The following is a 27,486-nucleotide window of genomic DNA, read 5'->3' as shown; positions in this document are numbered from 1 at the left end:
TATTCACCCCTATTATGTCCAGAGCATCTTATCAAGTAAAAAGTGAGATGGAGAGGTTGGCAGTGGAAATAAGTCCAAAGACATAAAGCATTTGCCCAAGTGCCCTAGGAAGTTCGTTAGAAAACCGGGTTTCCAAACTGGTGTGCTTGGCACTGCAAAGCAAGATAGTGATGACTCTAGGGCTACACTCTCCCAAAACCTCAGAGGCCGCGTAAAAGCTTATCAGAAAAGGCAAAATTTGGGTATTTCCATAAGACTGGAGCGAAACCCTCATCTTAGGGCTTAGAAACACCTTTAGGGAAGTTAATTCACGACATTTTTAATTGACTTTAGAAAAAATATTGTTTTCCACTTTTCCACTGCAAATTACAAATAATTCAATAAACAGAAACATTCTGGATTAAACTTAAAAGAAGGGAGAAGAAAATAAAAGCAAAGTGGACTAAGAGAAAGGAAAAAAAGAAAAACAGGGAGCCGGGTCAGCCTTTGCAAGCACCTCTAGCCCTACCTCCGCTAGGATCCGGGTAGACGGAGCTCGGCCCCCAGCCCTGGAACGGGGCCCCACCCCAGCGCTCCACGGTATCCTCTCTCTAGCTCCTCCTCCGTTCAGCTCGGCTCCTCCCCGCTACGGCAGCTCCGCACCTTGGCGACGAGTAAGGGAGAAGACAGGCGGGACTTCCGGCGTTTGAAAAACTTCCGGCGGGAACCGGAAGACGTGAGCGTACACACAGAATCCCGGGCCTTCCGACACGCGGGGCGGGAAGGTGAGCTGAGCGTCCGCCTTGGCGGTCTTCCTAGGGGCTCCCGCGAGCCCGGCGTCCGGGCTCCGGTGTTTTCGGGGCCATTTAAAAAGTTCTGAGTGCTCATTTGGGAAATAACATCCCTTTTTAAAGTGAGAAGTTTCTACATTTTACTGTCTGCTGTCTGCATCTTACGCCCTACCCTCGGAAATCCCCCCCTAGCTGCCGCGTGTCACCTGGCGCGTCTTCTGAGTCAAATTGCAGCATTTAGCACACAGGGACTGACGTGGGAAAGCCCGGGCGAATCTAGATTGTTTTCATACCTCAAATTATCGGAGGCGGGGGAGGAAGCGCCCTTTTCACTACCAGATCATGGCCCAGGCAGAATCAGCTGCATCCTTAGCAGTGTGCCTGGCGTGTAGGAGGCACTGAATAACTGCTGAGGAAAGAGAACTCTCTAGGCAACTTTCCTCGAACCTCCCACACGACAGCATGTCATTAATATAATGTATGTGCAATGGGAAACAAGCCTAGGCTTGGTGTTTGAGGCTCGGGGTTCTAGTACTTCTGCCACCGTAGCCCTTCCCTTTGAGTAAACTGTTTCACCTCACTGGATCTGAGGCTTCATATTCATAAAAGAAAGTAGGACTGTCTGATTTCTGAGCCTCTTTTCCAGCTCTAGTGTTTTGTTTGTATTACTTAGTTAAGGATCTCTGCTGACCTTCCAAGCACTTCTGTCGTTACTCTCGGGGAAACTTTAGGTGCCTTTTAAAAAATTGTTCCCCTCTATGCTTCTTTAAATTATCTAATTGTTGTTTTTCCAATTTTAATGTAATATTTGTGTGCGTGCAAGTTTTTCTACCCCCTTCCCCCGATTTTCACTCTCCCTGGTTTAGTGCCTCCCCCCTTAGTAACATCATAGCAACCTCCAAGTTACTGATTTTGAATATGCTTATGTGCCCACAGAAATAAGAGAGCTTTTTAGGAGGGAAAATATCTAGCCAGTAAGAATAGGAATTTTTTTTGTACCATTTCTTATTCAAGAAAGCAATGAGTGCCATGTGTGATGTTGCTTTATAGTGATGGAGAGAAAATGTATATTTCTCTGTAGAAACCATTTTTGTATATATTTTTATGTTCATTTAAATAGTTATAAAGCAGCTATTAAGTGCCAGGGTCTGTGTGATACAGAAGTGAGTAAGACAAATGTGGTTTCTTCATGGTGTTTATTTTGCTGCAATAAAGTGAACATGGGGGAAGCAGACAATAAACAAGGATAATTACAGATTATATTATATAGTACTTTATAAAGGAAATAAATAGGGTCCTATAAAAATATTATATCTGAGAAACCCATTTTAGGCCTAAAATGTTGAGATCTAAGAGATGAGAAAAGTTGGGGGCTAAAGCCTCACTGGAGATCACAGAGATTTAACATATATTTTAGAGGAAAAACTTATGTGACACTAATAGACTGGATGTGGGAGATGAAAGAAGATTTGCAAGGTTTTGGCTTAGCAAATGGAACTTTAGAGGATGATGGTTGTGTTCAGCAACTTGATTGTGGAGATGAGTATACATATGTCAAAACTTACCCAATTTTAACCCTTTAAACATGAATGGTTTATTGCATGTCAATTAAAGCTTTATGAAGCTGTTAAAAGTTTTCCCAAGGTTCTGGCTTATAGCAAAGAACCATTTATTTTAGGTGAGTGGTTGTGCCATTTACAAAGATAGGAAGGACTGAGGGAGGAATGGGTTTTAGGATAAGGAATGGTTATCAAGAGTTCCATTGTGGATATGTCAAATTTTGGATAACTATGAAGCATCTAAATAGTTTCATAGGCCAGCAGTTTATTAGGTAAATCTGAATCTCAAAAGTAAGATTTGGGGTGGGGGTATTAGGTTTGTTAGTAAGTGACTGATACAGGTATTTAAAACCATGGAAATGGATGAAATTTTGATTAATCTGGCATTTTATGTTTATGCAGTTCATCATTCCTCAAATAAGTACTACTAAATATCCATCATAAAGGAAAAAATAACGTGATTTCTGTGTTACACATATCTTACCACAGTAAAACAAAAACAGAGAAAGTTAGTGTTTGATGGGGTGGTATTTCAAACTAGGACAGAAAAGGATTATTCAATAAGTGGTATTAAGACAATCAGCTATCTCTCTGGAGGAAAACAGGTGTTTAATTCTTGCCACCACACCATGAACTAAAATACATTCCATATTGACTAATGACTTAAATGTACCAAATAAACTGCAGAGTACTACAAAAAATAAAGAAGACTGTTTTCATAATTTTGAGTGGAGGTGGAGGAATAAAGGCTTTCCTAGGCATGACTCAAAACTCCAAAACCAAGAAGATTAGCAGATTTTACTATGTAAAAATTAAAACCCCAAGTTAGCCATGGGAGCATTTCAGAACCAAACCAATTTACTCTGCAGTATCCTCCAAAAAAAAAAATCACAGTACCTGATACCTTGGAACTAAGGGTAAAGGGAGTAAGGGCTGAGTGTAAGCTGTCTGAGGCAAAGGAATATCTCCGGATACCCTACTCCATGCTATTATCAACTGCCCCAGGGAAGTCTGGAGGTATATTTTTCCCAAGATGGCCCACACTCATCAGGCTTTTGAAACCATCGGAAGGCTATAATTGGCAGCCACATAGGAAGGGAAACCAGTGTTTAGGCTTGTGAATGATTGTCTTTTTTTAGATTGGCCTTTTCTAGCAGCAGAGCTATTGGAGTGTTGTTTTGAATGGCACATCATTTTGTAGATAAAATAAGTGATCAGTCATTCAAGTGATTCAAATCATGCTGATTTCATGTTGTATTTCTCCTTCCAGATGTCATCATTGCCAAGAAGAGCAAAAGTAAAGGTCCAGACTGTGGTATCCAAAGATGAATTCTCTTCTTTCTCTGAGTTGTAAGCACATAAGTTTTATATGAGATGGGAGAATGATGTATATTTTAAGGAGTAATACATTCTGTCACTGACTTTTTTTTTAATTGAAATATAGTTGATGAACAGTGTTGTGTTAGTCTCTGGTGTATAGCAAGGTGATTCAGTTGTACACACACATATGTATAACTAATTTCTTAAGTCATTTGGGTTGAAGAAGGCTGTGTCTTTTTCATTTATTTATGCAACAGATATTTATCAAACTCTTCCTGCTGTGTCCCAGGCTCTGTTGAGGTGTTGGTGATAAATTGTTGAACAAGAAGTTAACCAACTAAAATATGATATAATATTTACACTAGAATATAAGGTCTGTGAGAGCAGGGGAGATTTTCCTGTTGCTTTAGAGCATGGTTTCTCAATTTCAGCACTATTGACCAGATAATTCTTTGCTATGGGGACTGTCCTTTGTATTGTAGGATGTGTAGCAGCTTCCCGGGTCTCTACTCACTAGATGCCAATAGCATCCCTCTCCCATCCCAGTTGTGACAATCAAAAATATCTTTAGACATTACTTAAAATGGAAAACTGCACAGTGACTATGGTGTGACATGACCCAGTAAATTACAGGTAATAAATGATTTCCTATGTCTTGAGTGTATGTGTGTGTGGATTAGTTAGGTGAGAGGAGAATGGAGAGAGACCTGTGATTTATAATGTATCAGGAGTATTTCTGCATTGGTCCCTGGTCAGCTCTCTTGTTTCAGTTCTTAGCAGTATCTGTTCATAGCCTTTGCTCCCATCACTTCGTTTTGTATTAAACACTTCCTACCTAATTCTTTTTTCAAGAAGCGTATGTCTCTTTTTCACCTTTAACATTTGGCCTCATTTTTTCTGGAAATTTTTCTGTCAATTTACTCCTAGATCGTCTGCCTCTGAAGATGACAAGGAGGATAGTGCCTGGGAGCCCCAAAAGAAAGTCCCCAGGAGCCGTAAGCTGCCTGTTTCCAAGGAATCTAAACCAAAGAGGGTGCCACGGGTGAAAAAGAACACCCTACAGATGAGTGATGGCTTGGCAGGCGTGGCTGTTAAGGAGGAGCTGGTAGGTGCTTAATTCGCTGGACAAAAGGAGCACTTCTGGTGCCCTCCTAATTGGAGATGCTGCTTTCCCCTTACACGGAAGTATTTCTTAGCTTTTTGATCCTTTGTATTGGGGTCACAAACCCTTTGAGAATCTGATTATAGTTATGAATCCTCTCTTCCATAGAATGAGTGAAATGTACACATGCCTATCTTCTGAATTTTAAAGTATAGTTCAAGAGAGTACAGCTTAAGAACCTTTGTCATAGTTTCTTCTTGATCCTTCCTGTGATGCTTGGTATATGTATAATTTTTAAAAGAGAAAAAGAGAATTCAAATAGAAAGTCTGTCACTTAAGAGACACTCAGAGCTGGGGAAGTGTTTAGAATCTCTTTTAGAATTGCCACAATTCACACATTTTCTAGCTCAATGAAAGCACGTGGAGCATGTTAGATTTCATTTCATTCATTTGACATCTTCCTCTGGTGTAACCATTACCAAACAAAATAATTGAAAACCCTATTTTGGGTAGAGATAGAATTGGTAACATCCTAATAATTTTAAAGTCTGTTTTTAGCAAACATTGCAGACCAAATTCAACAGTATTCAGTCTCCTCCTCTCCACGTTGCTGTAATTTGCCAACCCACTGGCCACTCCTCTTCTTTCATTGATACGAAGCTTCTGCCATCTTCTGTCATTATTCTCAGTGACTTCCTCCTCCACTTGGATGAACCATCTTGTACCCTGTGTTCCTTGTTCTTTGACCTCCTCACCTCCAGTGACTTTTTCTTCTTTGCCTTCACCACCCCTCTTGTGATCTCAACCTGAATCTTGTCATGACCAGAATCTGTTGCTACCGCTGACATTTCTTTTTCACCCATCTCACTTTTGTACTGTCATCTCACCATTTCCTATTCTTCTAGCCCACTTGTTCAGGTGCCCTTACTGCCACAATTTTGCAGGCTTGTCACGACCTCTCATCAGTAGCTCTCAGCCTGGAGAATTTGAAAAAAAATGCCAGTGCCTAGGCTCCTTTTCCAAACCAGTTAAATCTGGAAAGAATTCTGGGGGTGGGCCTTGGCACCAGTGGTATTATTGTCTTAAAGCTCCTCAGGTGATTTTTTTATACGGCCGGGGTTGAGACCCACTACCTAATCCTTGGACTCTAGTGCTGTCATTATCCATCAGCCCTTTTATTTTCCTGCCTCATCTAGCCTAGATTACACAATCACTTTTTCTTAAATAGTCTCACCATTTTGCCCTTCTTTCCTTCAGTCCTACGTGGCTGATTAAACCCCAGTGCTGGGTGAGCCATAACCTCTCTTGTTTACACTGAGCAGCTGACGTTGCAGGGAACAGTCTCACCAAGGGCCTAATTTGTTTTCATTTAGATTAATAATCTCAGACCTCAAAATTGTGTCAGAAGTACCTGGTGGACTCATTATTTTTCTCCAGCAGGTTTGTTTCTCACTTTTTTCTCATTTCTTAAACTTCCTAAATCCCTTTCTCTTCTCTAACTTAGATGATGGCGTTGCCTTTTATTTATTTGAGAGTATATGAAGTTTCTCATTTTCTCATGACCACGCTATGTATTCTTGCATTCACCTTCTGTCTTGCTGCAATGGTGGCATTCCTTGTACCAAGGACTAGTTCACCACTTGGGCTTAAGATCTCATCCATTCTTGCTCAAGGTCTCTGTTCCTTTAGTCATCTCCTTATTTTTCTTTTTTTTGTCTTGTTATCTTTTCTTCCTCAATTGCTGCAGAGTATAAAAGTTTTCTTTTACATTTAATATTTAAGAAGCCTTCTCTTGACTCCATATCCCTCTCCAGTTATCTTTTGAGCTTACATGGTACAGTACAAGGCAAGGTCAAGGCCAAGGCCTGATGACTAATTTGACTGGTAAAGATACAATGAACCACTTTTTTGACTTAGTTTACAACTTTTAGAGAAAGCAAAAAGAATAGTCAGATTCTTCTTGGAGTCTTGGGTTTACTTATAGGCTTATAAAAACCATTTGGAGTGTTACGGGTGATTGAAAAACCTTTGAAGGTGAAAGAAAATGAACTGTGATTATTCAGTCTGTCAGATTCAGGTTAAATATAAGGAGGAAAAATATTGTCATGGCTTACAAATGAGTATGTCACTGAGGAAGGCAGCAGAATCTTAGAAGCTTTAAGAGATATTTCCATGTTTTTGATCTGTGTTTTGATCTAAACATGTTTAAATTTACTTTTCTAAAAATTTTTGGTCTTTGGACTCCTTTACACTCTTACAACTTATTGAGGACCTCAAGGAACTTTTCTTATGTGGCTTATATCTGTAAATATTTACTATGTTAGAAATTAAAAATGAGAAAATACTGGTCAATATTAAAATAATAATAAACATATTATATGTTAATGTAAATAACAAATAATTTTAAGTAAGAATAAGTATATATTTCCCTAACGGCAACAAAAAAGTTAGTGAGAAGAATAACATTAACATTTTTGCAAATGTCTTTAATGTCTGACTAGAAGATAACTGAAATAAAAAAATCCTAACCTCCACACAGATATGTATTTGGAAAAGGGAGGAATGTTTTAATAGCCTTTTCAGATAATTGTGGATATTATTTGATACTATACCAAAGCTCAGTAAGTGGTAATTTCTAAAAGGTGTGTTTCATTGTGGAATCTGTACCCATACTGTACTATATTAAAATCCATTGATCTGTGTTATTTGAATGGATCTTTTACCCATGCGTGATCTTGTAACATTATGTGTTGGTCGTTTGGAAAATCCTGGTTCATAGGTGTCCCATGAGACAACCACTGCACGTCAGTACACATTGGCCTGCAGCAGAAGGGCTTTATGTATATTTCAGTACAGAATATGAAAAAGATGTGTTTTCAAGGATTGAAATTTTAAAAATGAATAACTTTTCTGCTTCATTCTTAAGTGAGACTGACATTGTTTTATTGCAGGTGTGTGGTGGCAGTGAGGGGAACAGTGATTGTGAGTACAGCTTGGTGCCACTGCCTTGGGTTTTGCTACCATTGCTCTTGCACCATCACTGAAATGTCAGATAGTGCCTCAGCATTATTATGAACGTGGTTATGACCTTGCAGCCCCCCTGAAAGGGTCTCGGTGGTCTATGAACAACACTGAGAAACACTAGATAAATTTTGCCTGAAGACTCCAGAGAAGATACGTTTAAATGTCCAATTTATGATTGTTGGCTTTCCTTTTTCCCTCTTACTTTAAGCCTCCCATTTTTAGCCATTTTACTTTTTCTTTATTTCTTCATCTAATTCTTTATCCTTGTCCTAGGAGGTGGTCCAGGTGTGGTAGCCATGGTAAGGTAATGATGGTGGTATTAGCAGATATTTGATTGCTTACCATTAGCTAGGCAACATGCTCAACACTTACTTGATCTTAATCATCACAACAACCCACTGAGGCAGGTGCTGTAATTGTCTTGATTTTATAGACCAGAAAGCCAAGGCGAGAGATGTTAAGTGACTTGCTTGTGGATCACAGATAGTAAGTAATGGAACTGGGTTTCTAAGTCAGGAGCATGATTTAGTCAGCATTTCAGGAACTGATATATTTCTCTTGGGTGTTTTTACATCAGCCATGCTCCTAAGAGTGATGTATAAAACCACAGTGCTGGTTTAATAATTAATAGTGTGATAAAACTATCAGAAGGAGTTAAACTCTTACGACTAGCACTATCTCTCATCAGAGACTGAAGTAAGTCGAGAATTAAATGATAATCAGAAATTTACTTGATGAGCATGGGCTGAGAACAGGAGAATTAGATACATCTGTTCGTTTGGGTTCATTCAGTGCCTACTGTGGTTGAGGCACTATCCTTGTCACAATGAAAACAAATGTTTTAACTGCATGAATCTAAGGTAGTCTGATGTATCCATCTCACAGGAGGTCTGTCTTACCTTTGGGATCAAATTACTCAGATTCTATTTGCTAAGCTTTCCTCTTCTTTGTTGGTTACTTAGATGCTGATCATATTTGCTTTTACAGTTTTCATTTTTCTGCCCCATTATTGCTGACAACTCTATATATGATTGACATATTCTTTCTTTAGCTATGTCAATTAATTTGATCAGGTTATTATCAACTGTATGGATTTGGGGGACAGTCTGTTTTTATATCTCTGTTCTCCATTGTGTTCCAGCTAAAAATGTAATACTCAGGGGGCTACTTAAGGTATATCATGTCCAGGTTAGGTGGTGATGGGTGGACATTAGGATGGAGAGGTGCTCTTTATTGTAGTTCCCAGTATTTTCAGTAGTCAGTAATCCTGGGAAAAAATCTGATAGGAGAAAAAAATTGAATATTGACTGAAATTTAGTTTGGGAGCAGTTCTTTTCTTCAAGTTTATGCCATCTGCATCTCTTAGGTAACTGAAGACAGGCTAGCTGGTGAAATTGTAAAGTCCAGGGGCAGGATCTGTATCTTATTTACCACTCTAGTGTCAAAATGAGTGCCAGATGTGGTTTCACACCTGAGTGTCACCTGGGGAAGGGCAGGTAGTGTAGAGAGTAGCGCCTGTATACCTACCCGTGTGTATTGCTAGGCAGACTCCTACCAGTACTATCCTGCTGTCCTGCCATGTTTTCTGCTCTCTAGCCATGTGTAACCTGGTAGCAGGTGTAGCCTGTTGAGTTTTATGAGCACGTGAGTGTTACTCTTCTCCTCCTAAAGGGTTGACTTTTGATTGCAAGTTTTAAATCTTGGTTTTTCTGCTATCCTTTACTTATTTTTAAAAATTAAGCCTTTTATTTCTAGATAATTGTAGATTCACATGCAGTTGTAAAAAATAATACAGAGAGATATGTACCCTTTTTCCAATTTCCCCCATGGTAACAACTTGCAAAACTGTAGTTAAATATCATAACCAGGATATTAGTCTTGATAAAGTCCATTGATCTTACTTAGTTTTCTCCAGTTTTATTTGTATTCATTTGTGTGTGTGTGTGTATAGTTCTATGCAGTTTTACCATATTTTTAGGTATGTATATCCACCACACAGAACACAGTTCTATCACCACAAGGATCACTAGTATTGCCCTTTTATAGCCAAACCCACCTTCCTCCCAACCCCCACCCCCATCTCTGACCCCCAGTAACCATTAATTTTTTGAGGAATGTTATATAAATATAATCATATAGTATGTAACTTTTTGAAATTGCCTTTTTTCCTCTACTCAACATAATTTCCTTGAGATTCTTCCAAATTATTGTGTGTGTCAATAATTTGTGCTTTTTCATTGCTGAATAATATTTCAGGGCGACTGGTTTTTTTGTTCGTTTGTTTTTTTAATTGGATTTTATTGTGTGAATACAGTTTTTTAATTTGTTTTTAACTAAAGTTTGGACTTATTTCCGTATCAATAAATACATTTTATACCATTATTTATAGTAACTGCATTTTTTTTTAAATTGAGTTATAGAAGGGAAATTGGTTTTTAATCTTCTATTTCTCATGTGTTCTCTTTGTGGTTTGATAGAATAGCTCTGTGGCTATTGCTGATGCTGATTTGGAAGACAGAAAAAATAAATTGGATACCATGCAGACTCTGAAAACAGCAGAGACGAAACGGAAGAATTCAGCTCAGTCACCTTCAGCTCGGAGGACCAAAAAGCTGAAAGTTGATGAAGAAACCAGCAAAGCCAGCAGCTTAGAGAGCGGGAGTAACAGCACAGAGACACCGTCCACAAGTGCTATGTGGGAAGGGGAGTGCAAGAAGGAGGAGAACGAAGATGACTTTCCATGCAGTCAGTCTCCTTTGAAGAAAGTGAAGACAGAAGTGTGTCCTCAGGGGCAGCCTGTCAGGTTTCCGGCAAATGCCGACAATATTAAGGAAGAGGTCGAAATGAACTGGGACATAGTACAGGTATGCGTAGCCTCTTTCTGTCACTTCAGTTAGTTCGATTCCTTTTTTTGTTCACAAGGATGGTGGTGGCACTGGCTAGTGAAGGGCTGGGAGTTTTCAGTTCTCTTTTCACTTTTGTCAGTAGTTCTGGAGGCTTTGGCCACTGATTCCTTTCCTGGGTATGCTGTTTGGTATTCTAGCTTATTGTCATCAGTTCTTCAGCTCAAAGCTGCGACCTCAAGGTGGCTTCCCGCCGTGGTGTTCTAGTGAACATGCACCATATTGACAGATCGTGCCAACAGATTAGGTCCTCATAAGTTCATTGTTAAGTTTTTGCTTTGACCTTGGACTGTATTTCACCATAAAAGCAATGCAAATGATTAGGTGATTGGCTCTTGGTACTTCTATTTAACTCTTAGCGTAATATTATAATATACCATGAACAAAGCCGAGTAATTTCCTAAAATTCTATCCCAATTCCAATCTGAGCTATCATAATTATATCTGTCGCTGCAGGAGAAATTGAATTTCTCCCAGTTTTTTGGCTGGCTTTGGGGATGGTAAAGAAGACCTGAAGAGTGACTCTTAACTAGTGGTTCTCAGCTTTTTGTCTGTTCCAACACACTCTGGGAACATTTTGCAGTCATGGGAGTGCCCCTCAGTGTAGATACAGTAATCTCCCTCCTTATTATCTGTCCTGTGGTGATTCTGAAGTGTACTCCTTCCTCTGCTGTGAATTACTGCTCTAGAGCCCAGTGCCTCTGCTGGACCCTAAAACCACTTCTCAGTCTGGGATTGTGTGAGTGTGTGTCTGTGTTACCTTTTTCTTCAGAGAAACTTTTTTTTTTTTTTAACCCATGCTGTGTTTTCTATTTCCTGTTAGTCAAACATCTCCAGTAATTTTTGCTTGTGATTTTTCTTCTCTGTGGTTCACTAAGGAATAGAATGTTGCTTCATAGCTTTCTTCTCATTTTTGTTCCTGAACTAAACAGTCCAAAGTTTCTTGGAGAGTTAGAATGTAATAAGGCTCCTTTCTATGCTTTCTTTTTCTTTTTTCATTTAAGCCTACAAGGAAATGTTTTTAAAGGGTGGTTCAGGGACAGCCTGCATCAGGTTCACCCTGAAGTGTTTCTTAAAGTGCACACTCCTTGATCCCAGTCCAGACCTAGGGTGGCAGGTGGACATGTCCCACTTCCCTTCTCTTCTCCTTTACTTTAAAAATTTTTTTTATTGAAGTTTTGCTGATTTACAACATTGTGTTAGTTTCGGGTGTTTAGCAAAGTACAGTTATATATACATACATTTTTTCAGGTTAGTTTCTATTATAGGGTATTACAAGATACTGAATATAGTTCCCTGTTGAGCATCTTTTCATGTACTTGTTGGCCACCTGTATATCTTCTTTGGAGAAATGTCTGTTTAGGACTTCTGCCCAGTTTTTGATTGGGTTGTTTGTTTTTTTTCATTATTGAGTTGTATGAGCTATTTGTATCTTCTCCTTTACTTTTAAGCTTATTTCTGCTATTGGCATGGATCCACCTCTAGTGTTGATAGTGAGCAAGAGGGAGGGAGGAAGGTTTCAAAGACCACTAAGTCTCTTGAACTGTGGTAATAAGTTATTTGAAGTAAAGTCCAGGGCTTATTCTATGAACTTGGCTTCACACCCCTGTCTCCTAATCTGTATAACAGAGAAAGAGATGAAAATGACCCTGCCTTTGCCAGTTGTCTCTTGGTTGCAAGTAATGAAAACCTACTTTTAATTCTTTATTTCTTTGTTGTTTGCCTTACTTTTCTAAAACACAGATAGCTGGGCCCCACCCCAGAGTTTCTGATTTAGTTGATCTCAGGTAGGGCTCAAGAATTTGCATTTCTAACAAGTTCTCTGATGATATTCCTGCTGCTGATTTGGGAACCACGTGTTAGGAACCATTGCTCCAGCCTCCAGGTCTCATTGGCTCGCAGAATGTCAAAGGAGTTTACAAGGGGGTTGACTCAACAGCTGAAATCAAGTAATGAGCAGGTCAGCTTGAGTGGCTTGATACTGAGTATAGGATAAAGTTCAAACTCTTTAGAATTCACCGTCTAGCTCCATCCACTTTTCCATTTCTCACTCACTGCAATACCCATTGTACGTTTTAGCATTGCTAAACATATAGATATAGAAAAAAAATGTGCAGTGGTTTCTCATCAGTGCTAGTCTCTTCCTAGAGTTCCTGCCACCATTTGGCTGCCTGGAGATACCTTCATTCTCTTGTTGCTTTTCTATTCCTGCAAGGGTAGATGTTTCTTCCTCCCAAGTCCTCTCAAAGTAGTTTGTATATGCCTCTGTCACAGTATAGATCACACTATATTTTATGTCTACTTGTCTGTCTGTCTTCTTTCTAGTTTATAAGCTCCTTGCCAAGAGGGACTTGGTTTTTTACATTTTATCACTGACTTGATATGGTTATTGGCATATAATATGAGCTAAAATAAATGTTTGAATAAATTAAGACAGAAGAAATTGGATGATTTGGAGGCTCAAAAGTTGTGACTGCTTATATGTAGTTTTGTTATCCTTAATTTGAAGAATAAATTTGCATAAGCAGCAGCACACAGTCCCTTACGGATTTGATGCTTCTGGATTTGTTAAGACCTCATCCTATCTAGATGCAGGTCTGGAGCCTTAGCTGTCTTGGGCCCCCTTCAGCTAATAGTAGCAGCTAATTTAGGATAGTGAGGGGCCCATGGGTTCTAACAATCACCCAGTTCTAAAATAATGAGAATTTTTGTCATTTTCATCTCTTGTGTCCATCTTTCCGAGTCTGGCTTATCTTTCAAGGGCCAGATGAAACGCAAGCAAGCCTTTATTGATTGCACCGGGGAGAGCTTTCTCTCTTCTGAAAACATTATACCACTCATTCCCTGGCATGTTCTGTATTACTTGTACTTATTTACATAACATTTTATCTTCTCTTTTAGATTGTTTATTCCTTGAAGACAGTGAAATTTGGGACCAAGCTTGGGAAGGAGTTTAAAATTATGTGGCAGGCAGCTGGGTATAGCTCAGTGGTAGAGCATATGCTTAGCATGCATGAGGTCTTGGGTTCAATCCCCAGTACCTCCACTTAAAAAATATTAATAAATAAATAAAACTATGCTACAATGGTTGAACTTTTACTAGTAATTAGGTAAGAATCATTAGAGCTTATGTTCAAAAGAAGAAAAAGGGAAAAATAAGGGACTTATATATGTATATGTGTTTTAGAAATATAATCAGTAATGCAGAGAGGTTGGGTGGAAAAAAAACTGCTTTGTGGTTCAGATAAAAGAAGATAATAGCAGAAAGGGAGCTTGAGGGGAAAGAACAGACATTTTAGAAGTTCAGTTTGCTTCCTTGATGACAGATTATATGAGCCTGATAGGGAACACACAGTGATACTGAAGACATTGATTAAAATGCTTTTGGTTGCAATGAAGAGAAAACCCATTTCAAACTAGCTTAAGCAATAAAGGAGATTTATTGACCGAATGTAACAGGGAAGTTTAGTCAGTGCACTACAACAGTCTCTCCACAATCTCTTAGCACTACTGTCCGCAGCTTCAAGATTCTACTTGTACAAACTGTCTTTCTCCGGAGTGAGAAACTACTGGGTCCAGAGTTCTAGCCCAAATTTTGAGCTACAAGCAGACTAGATTAATCTCTCTGGCCACTCCCTGGCTGTTGTTAATTTTAAAACAACTGGTTACTGAACAAAATGCTGTGGAGGTGGGGATGAGATCGAGTGTTCTCCAGCCACAATGCTGCTGCATAATGGGGAGGTATTGTTGGAGGAGATAACCACGATATCCCTGAAGGTTTCTGTGGTAGGAGATGATGTTGACTGGAATAGGAAACAGGAAGAGGTGCAGATTTGAGAGAAAAACACTAATGGGTTTGATTTTATAGGGGTCAGGGATGATATCAAGCAAGAGGAGCATTTCTGAATGGGGGAGCAGCCTCATGAAGGCTTCTGAAGAGGAAAGCTACTGGGCTTGTTGTAGGAACTGAACATTGTTCTGAGAACAGCCCACTGGGGCTGGCTTCTAATAAGGGGAAGCCTGGATAAGATGAGGTTGGAGAGGGAGGCCCATGTTTTTTGGGTCGTGGTAAGGACTTTGGATTCTAAATGCTGTGGTAGATCATTGAAAAGTTTTGACTGGTCAGGTGACATGATTCAGTATATATTTTGAAAAGATAATTCTTGTTGTTTCATGGAGATTGACATAGAAGGGGTTGGAGTGGATGCAAGGAGAATGGTTAAAGGCTATTGCAGTAACCCTGGCTTGAACTAGACTGAGGTGTCGGGAGAAATGAAGAGCAGTCATAGACTAAAGAGATACTTTGCAATTAGAGTTGCTTGATTTTGATGATGAAGTGGATTTAAGAGTTGAAGGAGTCAAAAGAGTTGAAGACTCTTAGATTTCTGTCCTGAATTGTTGTTCGAATGGACTTAATAAGGGGAAAACCAGAAGAGGAATAAGTTTGAGAGGGAGATCCCTTCTGCGAATGCAAAGTTTGTGATGCCTAATAGGTTTTCAAGAGAATATGTCAGGTAGCTGGCTAAATGAGTCAAGCTCATGTGGAAGAGAGCTGGGGCTGAAGATGTGACGTTGGCATTCTCAGCAGAGTTGGTACTAATCCATCAGAATGAGTGATATGATGTAGGCCTCAGGATTTAAGGTGCACAGAGGAGTGGGAGTATCCTTGATAGTCTCTGGAATTCAGCCATTTATTTCATTTGTAGTTTTGAAATTCAGTCTATTTTATGTATTGTCTTGATTTTGTTAAGCAGTTGATCATGATAATTCTTTAATAATTTGGGTTTTTTTCCTTCTATTTCTGACAGATCTTGGGCATCAAGATCAAAATAATAATAAAATAATAAAATAATAAAATAAAATAATAATAAAAGCCTTTCATGCTTTTCGTAAAAAAAAAATCTGCTTAGGTTTTTGAGGACAGTTACTGAAATTGCATTTGATTCTTTCTCTTCTCCAGGCTGACTTCCGTAAGCTCTTCTGCTTGCATGTACATTTTGCTGAAACTTAGACTTGTTTTTTAAAAATAATTGTTTTGAATATGTAGTATATGGGAATGATACAGAATTCCAGAGACACAGAAGAATCTTTCTACCCTAAATGTAAGCCATCCAATTACCTTTCCCCCAAATGAGCCATGTTCCAAGTTCTTGTGATTTATTCCGTATCAGTAAGTTGTGTGGTGTTCTACTTCATGGGCATATCATAATTCCCCATTGTAGACTTAGGTTTTTGCTAATTTCTGCTACACTGGAAAAAGTTGTTCAAAAAATATCACTATAAATAATATCACTTTTTAGAGGTATGAATATATCAAAATAAATTCCCAGGAGTGTAATTGCTGTGCCATAGAGTTTATGTATTACAAATTTTGATAGATATTGTCAAATTGTTCTTCCTACAGAGGTTATACTGTTGTACTTTCTCACTAGGAATAATTGAAAGTGTCTTTTCTCATTGCTTATGCCAACACAATGGTTACCAGCTCCTTGATCTTTGGTGCCAGTTGAGAGATGAAAAATGCATATTTCATTGAGCCCTGTAGAGTTTGGATGTTTCAATTGGATTTAATTGAATTAGTGAAATGACTGTTTCATGATTATCAATTTATACATGTATTTCATATAATTTTCTCTTTTTTTAAACCACAGCAGTTAGTTTCTAAGTGACTGGAGAACATTATTTAATGCTGTATTTTAAACTGTTCATTATAATATAGATGTTTAATGTTCAGTATTTTTAATCATTAAATATCCTTAATTTGCAGGTTTTATCTGAGAGAGCTAGTATTGAACTTTGGGTTTGTGCCAACATTATTCGTCTCTTTAATGATGATAACACAATTCCCTTCATTATACGTTATCGAAAAGAGCTTATCAATAACCTTGATGCTGATTCCTTGAGAGAAGTTCGACAAACCCTAGAGGAGCTACGGTAAGAAACCTGGGAAAGGAAGAGCCTCTTTTAAGTGGAGAGAGAGGAAGTGTGAGCCAATGAGGTGAAACAGTGAGGAAGTGAATGATAGTATATTTCAATAGTTCCAATAGTTTTTCTTAATATATTGTAATCTGGATATAGTTCCCTTCTGACAGAGGAAGCCAGCTCCATTTTACTTATTTAGGGATGTGCAGAGTCCCTCTGCTGGTGTGTTTATGCATAGCTTGGGCATGTAGCCACAAAAGGTGGTTTGCATTATTGAGAGTGTGTGCCTGAGAGTTTGAATGTCATCTTCTCTCACAGAAATGATTTTGCATAATGGAAAAATTAGAACTACCAGCAGGAAACTCAGAAAAATAGATTTTAGCCTAAATCTTCACTAGCTCACATAAAACTGTCCTTTTAATATTATAAAATCTGTAAATGGAGAGTTCTTTGGCAGTATTGAGTTTGGTAGGGAATATGTATATTATCTTTTTCTGTTCTTTTAAAGGACATGGTAATTTAGTATTAGTGGATTGTAAGTTTTGTATGGTTATAGAATGGAAAGCACCCTTTAAGAAAATTATTCCTCTGAACTTACTGTAAAAACTCAGACATAAGTATACAAAGACTGTAAGACTCTAACTGTATTACTCAGTAGAGTTTATTAAAACACTCTTCACATTCATGCATTTATTGCATGTCTCCAATATGTCAGGTCCTGTGTTGTTGATATGTCTGTTCTCCAAAAAGGATATGATTTAAATTGGATATAATCTTACCATGAAGCCATCCTAAAAGCACTACTGGTTAGTATTAGAACAAGCCTAGTAAGCCTCCGTGATTTTGGAGGAACTTGCATCTCATCTCATTCCTACCCCTTTTGCTGAAGTTTTGTTAGTGCCAGGAAGATTAAATTGCTGATATGTGGAGAGTTATATTTTATTGAGAGGCAAAATCAGTTAGCCAACCCAGAAATGACTAGACTAGTTAATCAAGTGGTTTCAGATTCATATCTTCCAGGGCCAGGCTAGTGTAATCAGGTGCAAAGAGATACAAACTGGAGATCAGAAGTCCTGTCTAAGAGGGGCAGCCACTACTCATCTCCAGTATATTATAGCATGCAGGAGCTGTCTACCCAGACTGCTGGATCTTCCTGTTTTTGAAAAACTGGTAATCTGAATTTTTATGTGAAAAAAATTTCTGGGCCAAACAAAACCATCTACAGGCTACGTTGAGAAGTCCAGCAGTTTGCAAATTCTGAAGTAAGCTCTCTGTTTGGCTGAAGGCAGTCTAAGAGTTTTGAAGACTATCTAAGGGTTTTGGGATCTGAAATTGGGGAAAGTATCACAAACAAGCAAGAATAGTTTGCTTAAAAAAAATTAAACGTATTTACCAATTTGGGGATTGGGTGGGGACATTTATGTTAAGATTACTATTACTATTTTCTTTTTCTCTTAAAAAAAAATTTCAGCTGCAACAGAATTCATTCTCTAGTTAGTCTATTAATAGAGGAATATATTAAATATTAGTAAAGGAATATTTCTTCAAGTAAATGGTGGCATTGATTGGGACTTAGAAGATCTTTTAATATCATACAGAGATTTCTTTTTGGTAATGAGGTATGGTCTGTATTTCTTCTTAAGCTCAGCTTTTTCTATAACTAGAGCATTGGTTTTCAGTCTGTTAATTGCTACTCATAAGTGAGTAGTGAAACTAATTTAGTAGATTGTTACTACTTTAACAAAAATGAAATAGAGAATAGGAAGTATGAGTGCAGTTTCTGTGGTAAAGGTAAATATTGTTTCATGAAACTGTCATATGTTTATTTAACTATTGAATATGAAATTATATATGTGTATATGTATACTGAGTTGCAAGGTAAAATATATTTCCTCCTGAGGGTCACTATTAAAAAAGTGAATTAAAAAATGATTGTGATTATGGATAGTAGGAAACTTTCTGTATTTTCTCTAAAAATGCCTCTCCTCTCCCTTATATGCAGGCCAGTAGGGCTTGGCCTTTTGTCAAAGTGACCCTGGTAGGCTTCAGCCTCTGAAAATAGTCTTGGGTTGCCAGGAATGTAAAAGACACAGGTGTGGTTAAGGACTGCATATTCTCTCTCTTTAATTTACAATCTTCTGCCTTGGGTTTTTTTTGTTTGTTTGTTTGTTTCATAAGTAGATTTAGTTTTCTTTTCCACCAATTATTTTTAATAATTTATATTATCATCTCTCTAACTTTTGCCCATCATTTTAGCAATACCGTTGTAGGCAGAAATTATAAATGTAACAGGTAGTGAAATAGGATGAGAGGTTGTAATAATACATTCTACATTATCAAGGTTTTGGAAATCAAGGAGAGACTGAAATACCGTCTCATCTTGAAGGATACTGTAGACACACAGCAAGTACATAAAACCCATTCTTGGCTGAATTCACCATCAAGACATTATAGGAACAATGGTGAAACTTAAATGAGGTCTGAGGGTTAGAATGTCATATATCAATATTATATAATGTTACTATATCAATATTAATTGCCTGCTTTTGATGGTTATAGGAAAAGATTCTTGTTTATAGAAAATACACAATAAAATATTTGAGGATGATGGTAACTTACTCTCAAATGGTTCAGAGGGGGAAAAAGTTCTTTTACCTTACTGACAACTTTTCTGTAAGTTTGAGATAGTTTCACAAAGAAAGTTTTAACATATAGGTCTTGTATATTACAAAAAATTTTTATTTTCAGGGCTGTTGCAAAGAAGGCTCATAGTACAATCCAAAAAATTAAGAAGGAAGGGAAGATGTCTGAGTGCTTGTTAAAAGCCTTGCTGAACTGTAAAACTTTTGAAGAACTAGAACATGTGGTAAGGAACCCTTTTTATCTTTTAATGTAAATACCTTCCTGAGTATATTATGATTTGGATCTTTTTATAGTTAAAGAGCTGGAAATAAAAAGCTGAAGTCATCAGCCACCATCATTATTTAATTCAACAAAATGTTCTTTATTCAATAAATATCAAATGCTTTTTTGTGTGAGGCACTAGGATTTACAAAGATGAATAATATATAGTCCTTGTCTTCAAGGAATTCCCAGTCGAGTAGGGGAAAAGGAGAGTAGGTTACAAAAGTGGGAAGCTTAAGGGAGAATGCTGAGCTGGAGACATAGATGTAAGTGTCTTCAGCATGTGGTTGGTATTTGAAACCATGAAAATGGAAGATTGCAGTCAAGAAGAGTTCAGGTCAGCGTAGACCATTGAAAATCACTAACTTCTGAGGCATGAGTAGAGGAAGGGAGAGCCTAAGAAGAAGATAGGATGGAAAAGAACAGAAGTATTGAAAGAATAGAGAAGTATGAAGAGAATCAGGAAATAATGACCCATAGAAGATTAAGGAAGAGAGGTAATGATCAATAGTTAAGAAATTAAATACAGCAGGGAGTTTTGGCAAGGTAAGGACTGAAAAATGCATATTTGGTGATTAGGGGATCATTGTGGATCTTTGTGATACCGGTTTCAGCAAGATGTGTGTAAAGGGAAGCCAGATGGTGGCAGGTTGAGGAGTGAATGTGGACTAAGAAGTAGCAGTATTATGTGTTGTCATCTTTTAGAGGAGCTTGCTTGAGTTGAGGACTTTCAGTCCTGGCAGTTTTTAGACTGACTGAATCCAAACAAATAACTAACTGTAAGCATATAGAAAAGTATAAAGAACAACGTCTTCATACAGCTTGTATTCTCTAGTTAGTAATAATTCATCTCTGAAGGAAGAGGCAAGGGTTGAGAAGAGAATGTTTTTAGAATTTTCACGTCTTCTAATTGTGTCCTAATTTTAACTTTTGCTTTGTAAAATTGAATGATTTGGTATCTTTTCTAACTTTTTTTCCCCCCTAGTCAGCACCATATAAAACTGGGAGCAAAGGCACCAAAGCCCAGAGAGCAAAGCAGTTGGGATTAGAAGGAGCAGCCAGGACACTGCTTGAGAATCCAGGGGAGCTCAATCTGCTCTCTTATATTAGACCCAATGTGAAAGGTACTGGCTTTACTTAGAGAGGTCACTCCTGTTTCTTTCTTTCTTTCTTTTTTTAATTTGAAAACCACTGTTAAGAAAAGTTATTTCCTTAAGTAATGATGATACACAAGAATATCATAGCATATAAAGAATATAATATGCTAATTCTAATAAAACAAATAATTCTAAAAAAAGAATCTCAATACACCTCCTACTTAGGCATTCAGCTTTCCTCTTTTGATGAAGTGCCCATTCTAGTCTTTTGCTCATTATTCTATTGTGTTGTTTCTCTTTTTCCTTATTAACTTATAAGTACTTTTTAGATATCATTTCTTAGCTATATGTGTTACAAATCTTTTCTCCCTGTTTGTAACTTCTCTTTTCACTTTCTTTATGCTGTCTTTTGCTAAATGGGGCGGGGAGGGTCTTAGTTTTACTATGGTTAATTTATTAATCTTTTCAATTTTGTTCATCTTGTCTACTAAGATAATTGGTTTTTTTCTTTTTAAAGAAATCTCTTTACATCTAAGGTTGTAAAGATCCTTTCATACTGTCTTTTAAAACTTTTACTCTATTTCTAAAAATTTATTTAATGATCAAAGTCATATCTACTCTAAAAAGAATAACAACAATTTGGACAGACATGAATTGTAAAGTGAAATCCTACTCCCACACTTCTACTCTCCAGGACCAAAGTGTTTGTCTTAGGAAGTACCTTCCTACACTTTGTGTGTGTGCACAGGAAAGAATGAATGAGAGAGGAAGAGGGTAAGGGAGAGAGAGTTCTAAGAAAAATCCAAGGAAAGTGACAACTAATACATGTCAAGGTTTATTAGTTTTATTGTCAAACTGAGCCTCGAGTGAGAGCTTTTTGAGTAAGAGTGGCTTTTTTCAAGGAGTGCTCCAATAGGACTGAATGGGAAGAGGGATGCTCTGGTGATTCCTCCCGTCACTCAAGTTCCTTTTGCCCTCTGTTCTTTAGACTGGGAAACGTAAGTGTCTGCAGGGGGCAGTCTCTCATAACAAAATCCACAGGATGTACTATAGAGAATCAGCATACCAAAACCTGTATTTGTTTTAAATAATCCAGCAATGTGAATTTGCAATTAAAAAAATTGAGTATGTATGTCTTAAAAATATGAATATCTACTTGTACATAAATACATCTTAATATCCATTTTGAAAAGGGCAGTAGTAAAAAGAAAAAGCAAATTAGTATTATTTGAATTTAGAATGGGTTGAAATGAGTAAAATTCAAGTTTGTTTAATTTTTTAATGTGTATTTTTAGTTGTATTTTCAAATGATTGCAACTTTAATATTTTAATATTAGCTGAGACTACATAGCCAAGCACTAAGGTTAGCCACGGTGGGAACTCTCTGTGCCCAGTGATTGTATGTTTTATTAGAATTAAATGTTAGAGATTTCAGAATGTTAGGTGCATAATGATTTATGATCTGCTTTTATTTTTCTCTTCTGGTCTGTGTCCTTTCCTTCTACTCTTCACCTCCTCTGGTACAAAGTTTTCCTTGGTTCGCTCACATACTTAGTTCCTACTAAGTAGGTTTCATAACCTTATCTCTTTCAATGGTCGTAATATGGTGATGCTCTTGGACAACCTGATGCTGGGCACTAGGTGTACTTCTGATAATAGGGTAGGTTAGGGCCCAGCACAGTTAGAGTAGTATTAGCACACATGTCAGGACTTTCTGTTTGCTTTTCTTCCCTCTTCCTTTCACTCTGATCATAAATGTAGGAAAATTATAATCAATTCCAAACGAACTAGATACTGCTTTTCACTTGGAATGTTTTTCCTTTCTCTCTGTTCCCTCGTTCTTTATACTGCATACATACTCATGATCCCCCTCTGTCCTATTACTGTTTTTCTAAAGAAATATTTTCATCGTTCCCATCACTCATCAAAGAAATATTTAAGGAACCAGATATTTTAGTGTTTTTTTCCCTCATTAGAAGAAACTTTACTTACCACAGACCAACAAGAACTTGGTCTGAATCAAAAAGATATACTGTGCCACAAATAGACTACATCCTAGAAGATCCAGAATGTCCCTACGTTGTGTACAAGGAGGAGTAGCTGTTTGCTCTGCTGTATGAAAAGGGCATGGCCTTAGTACAGAAAAAGTAAAGAGAAATGTTGACCCTTCCATTTTTGTTAGGTTGTGGAAGTTTGAAGGGTGTAGTAGCTGTAAAGCTTTCACTTCAGGGCAAGGGATATGACTTTCTGGCTCTCTGGACATTATTTTCTCTTGACTTTACTGAAGTGCTAAACTTTTTGAACTCTTGTTATCCTTAGCCATACTAAACCCCAGTGATTACTTCTCTGATGGGAAAAAGTGCATTTTCAAAACACGTAAGACTCTTTCCCAATCCTCTCTCTCTCTCTAGTTGGCCTGAGAGAGGGGATTTGTAATTTGGACGAGCTTTCCAAATGACTGATCATTTCTACCTCCTGTTGAGAACCATTGCTCAAGGTAGCTCAAGGCACCTCCCTAGTAGTGGTTTTTTAAACTTTAAAAAGTACCAGAATCATCTAGGATGCTTTGTAAAACAATAAAATACCACAGTCTAGAATTTATATTTTTAGCAAGTACCTGTGTGTTTTTATGTTTGGGTACTTACATGATACTTTACAGAACATTGTTCTACAACTCTAGCATAACTTGAATTACATACGGTTCATTGATTACATAAGGTTTACAATTGTATCCCCTTTAATGATGTGGCCTTTCCAAAGGCCCTCTGTTATAACAGCAAAATCTTTAATTTCCGCTTTCTATTCTCTCTCATTAATTGATCTCATTGTAGGTTCCATCTTAACTACTGACTTCTTGCCTTGGTATTCTCGTTAAACTTTGGGTAATGATTCTGGGAGGTCCTTTCGGACTCCAGGAATTAGTGCATAGTGAGCGGTTTTCTAGGATAAAGACTGATCTAGCAAGAAAGCTAACACAAGAACAGACGTTTGTTGACTGCTTGCTATGTGCCATGGCTGTCCTAACTCCTTTACACACATAGTCTTCCACCTCTTAAAGGTAATTTGTTCCTGAAAATTCCCTCATAGGGAATCTCTCTTAAAATGTAAACAGAATTCCTATTAATTTCAGTGGCCAAATTCCTTTCTTTAAATATTCTTTGAAATAAATGCAGGTACATCACAGTTTAGTTATCACAACACAACCCAAGAAGACATTTTCTCTTTGCTAATTACTCCATAATCTGTCCCTCTGTTCCATTTGTCTTTTGTACCTGTTACTTGTTAAAACCATACTCTCAGAAAGACATTCTTACTATACTCAGTGCTTGTGTAATTCAAGCTTTAATGCAAGGAAAAAAAGAAGCTTTAATGGAAACAGAATCATAGAGACAAAGGAAATGAAAGAATACATTGCAAATGATCTCTCTCAGTGTATAATTTGATATTACAGGGGCTCTAAGGTACAAGACACACTGCTGTAAATTAACAAACTGAAAGCGCTTGGAGAGAACTTAACCTACCATCAGTAGACAGTTCAGCTGTGAAGATGAACAACCACATAATGGCTCTTGTTTTCTGCTTATATTGTAGATGTGAGAGATTCAGATGGGTCGTTGAAAATGAGAATAAATGCCTCATAAGCCAAAATAGGTATATTAGTAAAATTACTTGCAAAGGAGAATTTTTGTAACTGGAATGAAATGGTATACCTTGGGATATGATTCTATTAATATATATTTCCTATGGCCATGCTTAATCTTTCTAAACACTTCATGAACTAGGTACTATTATTATTCCCTTTTTATAAGAAACTGAGGCACAGAGAGGTCAAGTGACTTGCCCAGGGGCACACATTTGGTAGGTGGTAGAACCAGGATTAGACCATCTGGCAGCTGGCTTCAGAGCTGCATTTTTCACCACTGGGTTACATGGTATGTTAAGGTCCTGTATTATTGGTTTTGGAGACTTGTTTTTGTTGCAGTGGAAAACTAGGCACTGCTATGATACTTTTCTGTCTTAAGGTTGTCAATTTAAGGTTTTATTTTGACTGGAATACACTTATATGTGATTATAGACTTAAAAACCGATCTGTAGATCTTGCTTTTGTTTTTCCTCTTACCCTTCTCCTAAAGGGCTTTCAACACTCCAGGATATTGAAACAGGAGTGCAGCATATTTTAGCAGACATGGTTGCTAAAGACAAAGACACACTTGACTTCATTCGGAAATTGTGAGTAACTCTTAAGAGAGTTTTCTGCTTTCTGGATTCATGCTGTTAAGGGTTGCATGGTTAATGCTAACTCCAGTGTTCATTAAAAACTTTATTTTCAAACTTTTTTTTTTTTTAAATAGCAGAACTCTTTGTTTAAACAACAGAACCAGAATATGTAAAACAGATTAAACTTGCTTTAATTGAATTCTGGGCAGGGAGCCTGGAACTCTGCCTGTTCACCCTCCTTACCCTGAAGCACCTCAGTGGAGGCCTGAGAAACAGAGTTTAAAAACCACTGCATTATGCAATACATGCTAGAGAGAGATTCCTAACCATTTAGAGTGGATGGTTTTGCTTTTTAAACATGCTGTGATGTATGTACTTAATTTTATAATATCTCATTTCTGGTGTTTACCAGTGGTTAGGTTAACTTGAGAATGTTTAATATCAAGTACAGATAAAAATGCTGACCTCAAAATGAATTTTAGCTGATGGAGAGGGCAGCTTACCCACGGTATCACAGTCCCAATTTATAAGAGTAAAACCCTTTGACCTAGACCCTACTTGGGCTTATGCCTCCTTAAAAAAAAGATACTATTTTATTAAAAACCCTGTTTTTAGGTACTCTGTCTTTCCTTTTCTTTGTGTAATAGAAGACAGGGTTTTGCCAAAGATCTGCTCTTCCCCTCTCTCCACATCTCTAGCTGTATGAGCTGTGCAGAAGCGAGGAAAGGTGGAGATGAACCAGTTGACTACTGTTGCTTCTCAGGGTTTTTGTTAAATATAAAGGAGAGAATTTTTCTATTTTCTCAATGGCATTAGCAGGAATGAGCTGAAGCAGGAGAATTGCCCAGGTTTTTAAATATGTTTTTATAATTAATTTTACTGCTGAAATTTGGTTCAATTTCATAAATTGTCATTGGAAGCCATCCTGACACATCATCTTGTTTCCCTTTCTTTTAGCTTTTAATTGGTTCTGACTCCCTAACTCAGTGGTTAGAAAAGGAAGATATCTAGGCTAGAGTTATTGATCTCTTGCTTAACTACGGATGGTATCTGAACTCATTTAGGCATTTTATGGGAGGACTGGGATGAAATATAAATAGATCTGGAGCACCTAAGCTAACATGAAAAGGCTAGGAGTCCTCTTTTGATGGGTTAATAATGTTTTTATAGTCGGATATCATTTAAAAAAAATCTAATTTGGTGAATCTCACTTTTTTTTTTTGGCTAATCTTGTTTTCATGAAAGATTTCTTTACTAACGCATGTTTTCACAACTACTTGTTTAATATTTGTGTATCTGAATAGGTGCCAAAATAGATATATTTGTATCCAGTCATCTCTGGCAAAGGTGTCCTCAAAAAAAGTAAATGAAAAAGATGTTGATAAGTTTCAGCTCTACCAGAATTTTTCATGCAACATAAGAAACATCCAGCATCATCAGGTAAATAAGGAAGCTGCTTGTGCTTGTTGATGGTAGTAATAGTAATACTTTGTATTTGCTTATTCCTTTGCTTACTAAGAAATTAAAGAATCTTCAATCAACTATTTTTTCTTTATATAAATCTTTATTATATTGTTATGTCCTCCCCATTTTATAAATGGGGAACTCAAGACCCACAGAAGTTAGTAAATGACACTGAGAATTATTAGCAGAACTAACAATATAATACCTCAGGTATCTTGACTTTCTTATTAGACTTTTCTTCCCAGTATGCTTGGATTTGAACTCAAATTGGATCTTTTTCCATATGAAATATAAATTAGGGATATCTGATTTAGAATAAAGTATGAGAGGTCTCACTTAGTTGTATAAATCATAGTCATGATACCTCAGTCTTTTAATTTCATTTTTCAGTTTACTAATTATCCTAATTATAGTTAGGATTCTCAAGAATTTATCTTTGGTTCTTTTTTATAATTCTCAACTCTTTACTGATATTCTGTATTTGTTGAGACAACATTCTCCTGGTTTCCTTTAGGTCTCTGTCTATGATTTCCTTTAACTTGCAGCATATTTGTAAGTTGGCAGTACTGAAAATCAGATTCTATCCCCTCCCCAGCATTTGTTATTGCTGCTGTTGTGGGTTTTTGTATTTTGCTTGGGTAGCATCTAAACTATTTCTGTAGTCTGTATTCTTTCTTGTGTGTGGCCACTGAAGTCTTTGTTTCATTAGCTTAGTGGAGAACTAGTTACTTGACAGAGATTTCCTTAATTCCTTGAGCCAAAAAACCCCCAAACTCTCCTAGTCTTGTATATTTACTCTGTTGCGGCACTCCTTCAGCAGTTAGGGAGGCTGTTTACAACTCTGCCTTAGCCTTCACTTCCTCTTTGGGTGGAGCTCAAAAGTCAGTTAGAGGTGAAAGCTTAACGTCTTCTCAGGTCTTTGCAGAGTGTGTATTTGTCTGGTCCTGAGTGTGTACATGATCTCTTAGATTTCCTAAAATATGCAGGAACTTTAAAAAGCCCCTCTCCCCTCAGTTGTCTCATTTCCTAGCTTCTTCTTTGGGTCTGATTGATGGTTGCCATAATTGTAATCTCTTATCCCCAACTGTTATCCCTTACCCCTTTGAGACTGCAGCTAACACATTGTCTTTAAATACTTAAATGCCACCCAGGAAATGGCTTCTGTCTAGGAGAAGCTCTGAGACAGGCAAAACAAAGGCAAGC

General features: G+C 37.4%; 1 protein-coding gene across 1 annotated transcript in view; it reads left to right on the top strand.

Annotated features, from left to right (window-relative positions):
- Window positions 1-687: 687 nt before the first annotated feature.
- SRBD1 (S1 RNA binding domain 1) overlaps window positions 688-27,486 on the top strand; it is a 178,967-nt gene continuing 152,168 nt past the window's right edge. The window contains 9 exon segments of the mRNA XM_006185764.3: window positions 688-764; window positions 3,600-3,679; window positions 4,577-4,754; window positions 10,253-10,639; window positions 16,446-16,612; window positions 19,349-19,466; window positions 20,490-20,628; window positions 24,735-24,831; window positions 26,124-26,259. Coding sequence (XP_006185826.2) covers window positions 3,600-3,679; window positions 4,577-4,754; window positions 10,253-10,639; window positions 16,446-16,612; window positions 19,349-19,466; window positions 20,490-20,628; window positions 24,735-24,831; window positions 26,124-26,259 — 1,302 coding nt within the window. The 5' untranslated portion in view covers window positions 688-764.

This window comes from Camelus ferus, chromosome 15 (assembly GCF_009834535.1).
Source record: "Camelus ferus isolate YT-003-E chromosome 15, BCGSAC_Cfer_1.0, whole genome shotgun sequence".
NCBI lineage: Eukaryota > Metazoa > Chordata > Mammalia > Artiodactyla > Camelidae > Camelus > Camelus ferus.
The sequence above is the reverse complement of the archived record's forward strand: the minus strand, read 5'-3'. Positions and strand labels throughout refer to the sequence as shown.